The sequence below is a fragment of the Alligator mississippiensis genome, chromosome 2 (genome assembly GCF_030867095.1).
Source record: "Alligator mississippiensis isolate rAllMis1 chromosome 2, rAllMis1, whole genome shotgun sequence".
Lineage (NCBI taxonomy): Eukaryota > Metazoa > Chordata > Crocodylia > Alligatoridae > Alligator > Alligator mississippiensis.
In genome coordinates this window covers 155,541,372-155,553,928 of record NC_081825.1, presented here as the reverse complement: position 1 = coordinate 155,553,928, position 12,557 = coordinate 155,541,372, and the positions used below count along the sequence as shown (strand labels likewise).

Here is a 12,557-nt window from a genome sequence, read left to right as displayed (position 1 = left end):
TGTACCCAAAAGAGGCACTAGGACAGCCAGGGGTAGGGACAAATAAGATTACAACAGGCATCAATGCAACCTGGCTGCAGAAGTATATTGTAAAACACCATCTGGAGAGGCTAGGCTGGGGTAAAGGAGAGGTTTGGAGCCCCACAGAAGACACAGGGATCAAGACCAGGCAGGATCACCGTGGGCATTGCCTTCCAGGAATATATAGGTCAAAGTCGTAGCAGGTGAGAAAATGTAAGATCTACTTCCTGGCAGACTTGGTGATCCAGAGCCAAGGTCTACCCTGTTGCCACCTGTAGACTGATGAGTGCAGGGTAGTACTACCAAGCCCTATGATACCTACAGATGTCACTTGGTCTCACACTTATTCCTAGTGGATAGACATCTGTGAGGAGAGATAAAAAACCTAGGAGCCAGGGTTGTCTAAATTACTATCTCAGTCAGAACTTACTGAATATTAGAAAAACAGTATTAAGGGAACATTTTTATTCTGAATAGTTGATTTACTGTGATTTTTTTCCTTTTTTGTTCATGAAAACGTATGCAAAAGGATATTTTGTAGGCATCAATATTTTTGCAATGGCTTTTTCATATAATACTTATGTTTAGATGCATAAACATGTTCATTTAATGGATATCAATATTTACTACTATAAGCACTTTAGACCAAAGACTGTGCACATATATGTGTATATTCAGTAGTTATTACAATAGGACTCTGGCATTGATGGGGCTTCTAGATGCTATATTATTATAAATAGCAATAATTATTAGCTATTCATTATTTCTACTGTTCTAATATAAGAACTGACCATCTACTAAAAAATCAAAATCAATAACACATGGCTTGGTTTACCAGTCATACTTAAGTCTGCTTAAGTAAACAGTCTGCTTAAGTAAACAGCTCACAAACAATTTAAAATGAAAATAACTTTAAAAATGTCTATGCAAACTATTCATGGACAGTCGTGAATAACAACTACATCAGTAGGAATTAGATTTTTTTTTTTTTTTTAACAATTTTGGACTAAAGGATAACATTAGCATATACATTATCTGACTACTAAGGCATCTAGTTTTACTCTAACCTTAGAAGAAATCCCTATAGAACACGATTGACATGCAAAATCATATAGTTGGGACTAATTTATACCACTATTTCTTGAGCTGTATTTGTTCTGTAGGTAGAGGAATGTCAGTTCAGCACCACTTGTGTATCAATAAGGGCACTCCAAAACATTTGAAAAAAGGGGGAAGACAGTATTAATTTCTATATTTCTAGAGTTTTATCTAGGAAGTGTGTATTCACTAAATTCTGTCCATTCCTCAGATTTCTCTTTTAGTTATGCTACTATTTAAAAGTTTTATTCTACAAAAGATGTCAATAAACAAAAAGTGTTCACCATCTGATAAATACTTCTAAAAATGTAAAATTGTATAGGTGTATTATCATTATCTATTTCTACACACTGCAAACAACAAAACTCATTAAAATCATTTACACTTCATAAACACTGGCAAGATAGAAGGCTAGATAAGTTCTGCATTTAGCATCCAACTTTATCAAAAGAATTATCAAACACAGCTATAACAGTTGATGGATTTTAGAGAGATTTTTCTAGGTTTATGTGAAATGCTAGCACAACCATAAATGCTTATAGGCAAAATGTAATCTACTGGAAGATTTTAAAGATTTAATTCAATTCCAATAGAATGATGGATTTGATAACAATCACCCTGCTAAATAAATACTTACCATATTCACTATCGTAGAAAATAATGAATTTTTGCCAGGCATATTCTGTGACCACCCTCAAAATGACATCATTTAGATAGACAGGCGGGCGGACAGAGAGGGTGTAGTCATCATTTCGGTTGCTCCGGGTAAGCCCGCATCCACTCCTTGGAGTCCCAGCTGTTGAACGCTGGATGAAGAGGTGAGGGATGTGCATGGCATCTGCCAGGGACTGCAGGGATCCTGCTGATGTGCAGCCAATGGAGCTGACAAGGGCCAGAATGCCTTGGTTCATAAGGTCACAGGCTGTAAGAAAGCACAATGATATTCAAGATGACAAGGGCAGTTCAGTACATACAGCCTATTTTTCTGCTGAAATAAACACTGGGAGCTGACATGCAACAGTTTTAGTGAAGTGCAGAGAAGCTGAAATTCTATAAATTCAGTAATCAAATCTCCTATAAAAGAGTCCAATCTAAAATCTATGTTGTACCATAAAAGTCATGAGGCTTGTCTATTCATTTCAAACTGTCTAATATATTATTGCTAGTGAAAGCTGGAAGACTGCCCCTTCCATGCTGCCTGGAAGTGGGACACAGTGAAAACATGAACCAAACCTATAAACATAGCCTTCAGAGAACTCCTACAAACATTGCAGTTGAAATCTAACTATCAAATTAACCATACTTCTGAAGGAGATAAACACTTCTCGAAGTCTAACATGACAGTTCTGGGAATACAATATTTACATTACACAGAGAACCTGAATGAATAACGGCTCAGACTGTCTGTCAAATTTTGAAGGCAACTTATCCCTTTCAGTGTTCAGAGCTGGGGCAGAGGGATTGAGAGAGGAGGGGAAGAGGCACGGTCTTACAGTAAAAAAGGATGCTGCTTTCAAAATTGAGTCCAGAATTTACGTGTATTTCTCCTCCCTACTACTGGAAGGGTGAGGGGAGAAAAGCATGCAGTTATTTACTCAAAAAGTAACACCTTGTAAGTAATGGTCCAGTTAATAAAGGCTGAGTCCTGAAGTACTATAGAAATGCATCTACATTAATATTAGGGGTGTTTATTATGACTAATGTTAATGCAATCAATAAACAGCAAATGAATTAATAATGATTAGGCCTGTAATTTTAAAGCATTACCCTGTGAAATAAAGCAGAAAGCTGTTTATGCTGGCTCTCTAATGTAGTTGAAAATTGGAGTAAAGCAGCAACACAAGCTAGTAGCACACATCCCTAGACTGAGAATGCTCAAGACCAAATGATAAAATACCAGATTTGACCACTGGCAAAACAACATGTGAAGTTAACTTACATTTAAGCATGCAAATTAGATAACTGCAGAGTAAAATACAGTAAATAGTTACATGTACATACCCCACATGTAGCTGTGCAACTACCCGTTTTTACATACAGGGTTTTAGTTGAAAACACAAATGAATCAAGAGGTGAAAAATATGGCCTTCAGAATTTCTCTCAGAAACATATTGTGTTGCCAGATCTCTTTGATCAAACTGCACTCTCCTTATTCACAAAGGAACAAATTTTACTCTGCTTGTTGTCCCATTGGCAACCACTGAGACACATCCCATTGGGACTTATTCACTATGAATAACAATATTGCAATCAGACCCTTACTGATCTTGCCAAGCTAGCAAAGGATGGTGTTGAAGATCAGAGAGATGCATTTCTTTTTAAAATTAATATATTTCTTGTAGCAGGGGTCTAAAAGAAGGTCAGTAGTAACCTCTAGGATTTCTTCTAAAGGAATGTCATAATGTATATCAAAATAAAACCAACCAAGAAAACAAGAAACACCATCATTACTAAATTTAAATTTCAAAGTTATGTCTTTTTCTTGACGTTCTGTTAGTTCAGTTTCATGGATGTCACAGACAGGATTTCTCTGGCTGATGAACTGGTATAGCTCTGCTATGCAATGAAGAGCTGCATTTCATTGTTGGCATTGACAGTACTGATGTGTGTTGCACAATCAGGCCCTTGAAAGTGCTCTAAAGTTGTACCCTGACAGAAGTGCACAGCTACAGAGTGCTATAAAAGCACCTGAACATACAATAAATTAATCCTCATTTAATGAGGCACTCCAAAGTGGAGATATACCTAGAAGATAAACTATTTCTTGAACCACGTGCTAGTTTCCAGTATGCATAAAATAAGAGCTGTGAGGTTAAATTTAATACTTATTAGAGTTAAAACATTCTAAACACTATTACTATTTAGCATTTATATTGCTTGTTTGCTTTCTGCATGTCACTCACTTTTAACAATTGCTATATAAACTACTCAATATTTCTTGTTAGTCAGTTTCTAAACACTTTCCTACTGTGGTTCTCATTCATTGCCTGGAAACTGTGATTGTGGGTGCAAAACCTGGATGGCAAGATATTCCTTGAAAGATAAATAATTTCCACTGTGATTAACAATATAATAATTTTGGAAACATGTTTATTGATGTTAGTCTTGCAAAACCTAATTTTTCATGCATCTGAAATGTAGGTCAATGATATTCCTTTAAATGAAAAAGGCATGATTTCCCAGCCATGACTGTACAAAACAGCAGAGCCAAGAACGTAACAGAAACAACATAACAGCTCTTTTCCTTGTACATTTTTCCTGATACAAATGTATAATATTTCTACATTCCCAGGGAGTCCCCAAGGGCAAAAATCATCAGGATATTCACTATACTACTGAAAAAGATGATTTTTTTTTTAATTATAAAGTGCGTTAACAAAGCAAACTAGAAGGAACTAAAAAAGCAGAGTTCCCCAATGAGTTTAGTGTATGCTGAACTCCAAGGAATCAAGTCTTGACCCTAACAAACAGCCTCAGTACATTCTGCAAACTATCTTCTCCAGTCTATCTCACTGTTTCAAATCCCAAGCTGACAGAGAGGAGCTGCAGAAAAATCTCACCATCTAAGTGAGTGGGCAAAAAATGGCAAATGAACTTCAATGTCAAGAAGTGCAAAGTAATGCACATGGGGAAAAATAACTTTATACCTACACAATGCTGAGTTCTGTAGATAGCTCTCTAAAAATATCAGCTCAATGTGCTGTGGCAACCAAAAATGCCAATAAAAAATGTTAGGAATCAGTGAGTGCACCCACACATGCTTTAAGGTGCTTTTTTCTAATGCGTATTAAATTTAGCACCTCCAATGTGAGATACTAAACAAAATTGTACTATCAGTACTTAGGAGACTCAAGCACTGAATCCTCCCCAGTGGTGCATGTTTTTCATGTTATACTTAATGCGCAGTAGTCTATTTTATTGTGTATTAGCATAATCTCACAGTTTTTATGTGATGCTTTAATGCACAGTATAATAGGCTACAATGCATTAAAGCACATGTGTAGATGCACCCAGCAAGAAAAAAATGGAAAACAAAATAGAGAACATCATCATGCCACTATAAAAATCAATAGCGCACCCATATTTTGAATACGGTGTACAGTTCTGGTCTCCACATCTCAAAAAAGATGCAGTAGAATTATAGAAGGTACAGAGAAGAGCAACTAAAATGATCAGGGAGCAGTTCCTGTATCAGGGAGGCTAAAAAAGGATAGGGATCTTTTGTTTGGAAAAGAAAAGGATTCAGAGGAATGTGATAGAGGTCTATAAAATCATGAAGGGCATTGACAAAGTTAATAGAGAACTGTTATCCATTAGTCCCATATTATTAGAATGAGGCGGCATCCACTCAAATTAGTAGGACAAAGGTTTAAAACTAACAAGAGAAAGTAATTTTTACACAGTGGGCATGTCTACATGTACAATTAATCTGGGAGCAGTTTACTCTTAAAGTACTCGAGAGTAAACTCTCCTGGGCATGTGTCTACACATGCAGGGACATGGAAGCAGATCAGAGGGCTGGCCCTGAAATCACGGAGCTGCCACTGGGAGAGAGGAATTTCCCAGTGCTGGCCCCATGGCCATGGAGCTGATGCTGGGAGAGAGTATCTCCCAGCCTCAGCTCTGTGATTGAGGAGCAGGGTCTGGAAGCTCCTTGCTACTGGGGTAGGGGATCATTGTCCCTGCCTGGGCTCCAATGGCAGAGCCCACCCCAGGCAGCTCCTGGGTGGCAGGGAGCAATGTTCTGCCCCCTGCTGCCCAGGAGCAAACATGCTCCTAGTCCAGTGTCTACACATGTGCTACTGCACAGTAGATAAATTGAGAGTTAATTTGCTGCTTGCATTCTCAGGTAGGAAATTTACTTATGATTAGAGCCAATTACTGCTCAGTGGGCATGTCTATATGTAGCAGAAAGCCCCGTTTGTATATTTCCCTTCTGGACATGGATATAACAGAAGCTTCTTCTTGCCTGCAACCCTGCCCCTGCCCCATTTTGGGCATTTATTTTCCTTCTAAGTATTGGCAGAGACCTAGCACACTCATTGCATGGGTCTGGCAAGACTCAGAGCAAGCCAGAAAGCTGAAATGGCTTTCTGTAGGAGAAACCTAGAAATTACATCTACATATCACTTAAGCTCAGTGTCACTGAAGAAAACAAAAGAACTAAAATATCCACCGCAAAGTATGTAAATATATCCTGTGCTAACCTAAGTCACTTACTGTCCCCAGTAGCCTTTGATCCTCACAACCTCACATTGCATTTTTATATATCTCTCACAGTGCATTTTCATATTTCATCTGTCTCATCTTTACCATGGCATTTTGTATTTTATATGTTATACTTTTAAACTCTTAAGGAATGTACTCCCTGTAGAATGAAGTTACACCCTGGATCATTGTTAAAACTGCATTGAAATTGTAATTGTAAAGTGATAAAATGTGTTGAGTGAATGCGAGTGAATGATGATCATCAGTACACCACAGCCTAGCCAAAAGAACTCCATTTTAAGTTAATCAAGCTAAATAACTGAATCCTGGAATTGAGCACTCACCCTATAGATTATTTCTATAACCCATGACAATACAGCCATTAAGTCAATAAGTCAAGGGTGGACTCCCGAAACTTAAGGTGCCAGCAGGCAGAGACCCCTGTGACTAACAGCTGTCAGGTACTACTCAAGACCCACGTGGGACAGCAACCTCTGGATTGGGTAGCCAAGATGATACTGGGGGATCACACAAGTCTGCCAGAAAGGGACAAAAGGTAGTGAAGCATGACCTTCATTGGTGCCCTCTCATCTAGCACCTGACCTACCGAGACAGAAGGACAAGCAGGCAACTTCCTTCTGGAGAAGATATCACCTTGAAGGAAGCTGACCATCAACAGCTGACTCCAGGGCCTCGGATAGGTAGATATACTGACACCAGTGCTCACAATCACTATAGCAACCACTACATACTATACTACATGGGTTTGAATGAGTGTGGGTGGGCAGGTGGGTGCATGCACACATGTGCATGTGTGCGCACGCTAAGGTGACCAGTACCACCCATAACTCAAAGATTGCATTTATGATTTTATTGGTAACTTCACATCCCATCCAATAAACTAGAATTTATTATGATCCTGTGAGTTGGTCCTTTGTAGCTAACATACACATGGTTATTTAATATGGATTAGTCCAATTTAAGCCACATTAGAGGCATGTATCTACACATGTGCACCCTTAATGTCACTTAAAATGGCAATTTTAGGCTATGTGAGCCTAAATTTGATACCTGCCCAAACAAAGTATCAAATTTAAGAGGGATTAGTTAATGTGGATTAACACACATGTAGATGTGTTACTGTGCATTAACACAGGGAATTTGATCCTGGGTCTATCCAGCCACTAGGGGGCCAGCCAGAGCCCAGCCCTCCCCTCCCCCAGGGCTGGGCTATTATCTATATAGCTTGCCACTTTTAAGTGGGTGTTTTATTGGTGGTGGGTGGAGAGGGTGGTTAAGGGGCACAGTTTGTTGAAGAGGGAGGGATGAGATGGGTGTTGTGAGGGTGGTGTTTTGTTTCAACCATGTGTGTGTCTTGAGAGTGGTGATGGGGGTATGTTGGTGGCAGGGCAGGCAGGATGGAGTGCGAAGTGTAGGAGGAGGGTTTTGGCCAGGGTCTTTCACAGCTGGAGCCCTGGCCCCCACTGGTGGGTGCTTGGGTCTCCTGGGGCTTGGGCAGAGGGGTGCCTGGTGGGGCTAGCAGGGCCAGCACTATGGCCAGCAGGAGTGCAGTGTGCTGGTCATTGCTGGCAGCACCTGGGCTGGAGCAGGGGGTGCTGGGTGTTGCTGGTAGGGGCAGGGGAAGCCCTGGTGCAAGGAGACAGGGTTCACAAGGAGGGAGATGTTGCATGCTGCCCCTGTGCTGAGCACATGGCTCCTGGGCAGAGAAGGGGCTGGCCAGGGATCAGAAGGGTGTGTTTCCAAGATGGCTGCCAGATGCTGGCAGATGGCTCTGGCGTCAGCATGGCTGCCAAGTGCTGGCAGCCATGTATCTGGAGGCTGGAGCTCCCCCTGGTGGCCACAGGGGCATATGGCAGGGCTGAAGCACCCTGGGACTAAAGTTAGTCCCAAATCCCACTTCATATAGACAACTGCCAAACCTGTTTAATCTGAATTAGTTTAATACAGATTAAATTTAAACCCACTTAAATTCACATGTAGGCATGCCCAGTAAGTGTCTATATATGTAGCTTGTGACACTAACTGCAGTAATTGGCTCTAATTTTGAGTAAACTCTCTCATGTAGACATGCCTAATGTGCAGTTTATTTTTGGAACTCATTGCCACAAGAAGTTGTGGAAGCAGATAGTACAGGCACATTCAAAAAAAGAGCTGAACAAATTCATGGGTGAAGCCTGTTAAGCAGCTCAGTTTTTTCCTCTGGCATCTCTAAACTAATGTTGTGGATGCCGAAGTGGGTAAAGAACAGGAGAGATATCTCTAGATATACCTGGTTCAGTGCCCTCCCTCTAGTCTAAAGCATCCATTATTACCATGATTTGAGACAGGATACTGGGCCAAATGGACAACTAATCTGACCAGTATGGCATATCTTTTGTTTTATGTTCTTATAACTGTAGAAAAGGAGCTAGTCAGTTCTCCTTCCAGAAGGACTTCCACATGTACAGCAATAATTATACATTCTGTTTAACTGAATGTAGTGGAGGTTAGTTTCAATAAAAGGCTTCTTTATTTTATTTAGGATGCGGTTCTTTTTAGAAAAAGAACATATCACCATAAAGTTCATTTTCTTTGACTGAGCCTCAATCTGATGAAATTACTCTTTGGGTGCAGAGATCATTTCTAAGATTTAAGTCATAAGCATAGCAAAATAAAAGGAAGCATGTTGCCTAAATATTACACATTTTGGAACCCGGCAGAACTCCACTTGGCTTCAATGAGAGTTTTCCTCTAGTAACAAGTGTGAGACTGAGCTCTTGATATTATCTTGAAGTTGTTCACAAACAAAAGCTTAATTGAATCCTTTTTCTGCTTATCCACATTTTTCAATGGTAGTTTATCTTTTTGTATAAACCCCAGCACATGGCAACTGAAATACCTTCTTCATTTTTTCCTCTAAAACATCCAGCTTATGCTCAAATATAGTCCTTTAAGTGGAAAAAAAAAACCCAACAAGATTACACAAAAACTTTTAAAACATCTTTCCATTCAAGTCTATGTTGCAATTTAATTTACTGTCACCACTTGAAAAGCTGTATTTCAAAGCTGATATTTTTGAATCTACTGCCAATAAGATCAAGATGCATTAGTTTACCATCAATAAAACAAAAATATCACTGTATCTTTTACATCTCTGTTCAGCACAGCAGAAATGTCAAATTCAAATTGACTTGTCTACAATCCTATTACAGGTAAGACTTAAGCCTTGAGGGGCACAGGATTAATAATAAAGTTTAAATAACACAGGATTTGTCCAGATTCACCCTTCTAACAGTCAGACAGCAATGTTAACTGGACATTTGCCAACCAGAAAAACTAAATGTATTGCAGCATTTCCCATTCTTTGCATAGTGAAAAGACTGTATACGCTAAAATCTACCTCACCCACCTAAAAGTCAATTCAAATGGAGTTCTTCTAAGCAGGTTGGAATGTAATATCATCATCATCAACTCCTTAACTCCACCAAAGCAAGAAATAGAAGACATTATGGATGAAACCCCCACCACACAAACTCAAAACACTGGCACCTAATTGACTGCATCATAGTGCATGCCTGGGACCACTGCAATGACCACATCACCAGAGCTATGACCAGGACAGATGACCACTGGATGAATCATTGTTTTATATGTTCCATCATGGTAGTCACATTGCCCCAAAATAACATCAACAATAGCATCAACCAAGGAAGAGGTACAGTATCAAGTGCTTGAAGGACGCAGATAAAAACAATCATCTCCAGCAGTGCCTCAGTGGGAAACTCTCTGACCTCCCTGATGATCTTGACACTAGTGATCCTGAAGGAGTCTCAAGAAAGGAATCCATGAGGCATACAAAGAATCTCTAGGCTTAGAGAAAGAAATGTTAGTAGTTCATTGAAAATGATAGGGAAATTCAAGCTCTTATTGACAGAAAAAGGAGAACCTTCAAAGCCTGGCAGATTGACATAGCTCCAAACTGAAGCAGGTCATCACATTAAAGCCAAGACCAATAGAAAATTTAAGAGTGAAAGAACAAATGGTGGGAGGACAGAACAAAAGATATTCAAAAGTTTTCTGACAGACATGACATGCCTAGTTTTTTTAGCACAACTGAAGCTGTTCATGGACCAGTCACACAAGGAGCCATCCCTGTGAGGTCCAGAATTGGAACAACAGTCCTTAAAAACAGCTCCATCATCAACACAGAGTGGAAGGAGCACTTTCAAGATGTCCTGACCTGACAGTCCAATGCTGAAGACAATATCAACAAAGCCATTCTGCAAAACCCTATTAAGGACCATCTTGCAAACCCACTAGCTTATCAAGAGGTCTCAAAAGCCATTAAAAAGATAAAGAAAAAAACAAGTTATGTGGCCCTGGTAGAATACCAGCTGAAACTTGGAAGTAAGGTGGAAAAAATTCTCACTAACTATATATAATAATAATAATAATGAAAATCTGGAAATATTAACAGATTCCTCAGGACTTGAGAAATGCCAGAATTCCCATATTCAAGGAAGGAAATAGATTGGATTGCAGCAATCATCATGGTATTGCACTCCTATCCGTAACTGAAAGATCCATGTCCATATGCTCCTGAATGATGGCTCAGAAATGGTATTTAGAGGTTTGCTTTTGGGAACTGGCCTGTAGGTAAAGTAGATATTGCATTAGAACAATGGTTCAGGGGAATGGCAAGGGTTAATTGGTTTCTAAAAGCCTGCTTGTGATCAAGTTACCTTTAAGGCAGATACCATGTGCGAGGCCAAGGGACAAGTGGGCATAAAAAGGCTGGGAAATTGAAAACATATACCACCCTGTTTCATAACATGAGATAAGGGACCCTGCTGCATCGGCTAGGTTACAGCACCCAGCTGCAGAGCCCTGGGGATTTCCAATTTTGGCTGGTGGACCAAATTAAGATGTGTGCATGTGATGGGTTTGTTGGACAGAATATAGACAGTATGACAACCACAGGGAAACCAATCAACAGTACCCAAAGATGAAGAGTCAGTGGAGAGAAAGGGAGCGATTTCAGAGCAGCAGAGGGTCCATGCGGGGGGAACCCAAGGCCACACCACCAAGCCATCTCACCAACCCCACTGGTGGTAAGGGAGGGTTGGGGCTTGGCCTTCAACCTCCAGGCTGCTGACATCTGACATTCAAGAGAGAACCACAAGGGTGAAGCTTGCACACTTGTCAAACATACCTTCCTTCTTTGACAGCCCTAGAACTGCTAGATATAGAACTGGGCAGGGAAGGGTATTTTGTTTGCCTTGCCTGTGTTACTTGCATCTGCTATCACTGTCTATCAATGAAATTAGCCTATTATTGAATGGAGAGGTCGTGGTCAGTCTGAGGTTTGGGTCTGCCCAGAACAAGGTATCTGGGTCATAAATCCAGTGCCAAAACTCGATAGACTCACTTTCCTCACTGAGAAGATTCTACCCAAGTCCCAATGTGGTTTCAAATCTCTTGGAGGTTCCTGATAGTTATGAACTTTGTTGCTAAACAGCTACAGGATATGCATCATGAGCAACACAGAGATCTTTACATGGCCTTCACTGAACTGAGAAAGACCTCTGATGCAATGAACAGGCCCTATGGAAAATCCTGATGAGATTTGGATGCCTGACGAAATTTGTTACTATTACCAGACTACTTCATGATGACATAACAGCAACCAACCTAAGCAATGGCACCAAAATGGACCACTTCTCTATTAGGACAGGAGCCAAGTAAGGATGTATGATTGCACCTACACTTTTTTCCATGTGTATCACAGCTCGTCTGCATTTTATTGCTGACAGACTTCCATCTGGAGTCAATATGCAGTATCACTGAAGGGGAATATGGAGGGAATCTTAAAAATCAACCTTTTACATTTAAATTAAAGATAACCAATACCTCCATTACTGATCTTCAAGATGCTGACAGTTATGTCATCTGTGTTCACTCAATTGAAGAGCTCCAGATGAAGCATATAAAATTCTTGGACTCACCCTCAACATCACAGAAAGCAAGTTCCTTTATGAACCCCTCTCCCTAAACCAACCAGCTGCTCCTCTACATATTATAATTAGATGGCAATCATTTCATAATGTTGAGCATTTTTTCTACCTGGGTAGCCACCTTTCCCCAAAAATAAAATATAGAAGACAATATTTAACACTGAATAAAATCTACTGCCTTGAGATATCTCTGAAATTGTGTCTTTGATGATCATG

The 12,557-nt window shown here is 40.0% G+C and overlaps 1 protein-coding gene across 5 annotated transcripts in view; it reads right to left on the bottom strand.

Annotated features, from left to right (window-relative positions):
• The window catches only part of GRID2 (glutamate ionotropic receptor delta type subunit 2), a 1,388,363-nt gene that overhangs the window by 589,083 nt on the left and 786,723 nt on the right, over positions 1 to 12,557 (bottom strand). For all 5 annotated transcript variants that reach the window (XM_019488092.2, XM_019488089.2, XM_019488090.2 and 2 more), the window contains exon 3: positions 1,757 to 2,041. In XM_019488092.2, coding sequence (XP_019343637.1) covers positions 1,757 to 2,041 — 285 coding nt within the window. The remainder of the gene's footprint in view (positions 1 to 1,756; positions 2,042 to 12,557) is intronic.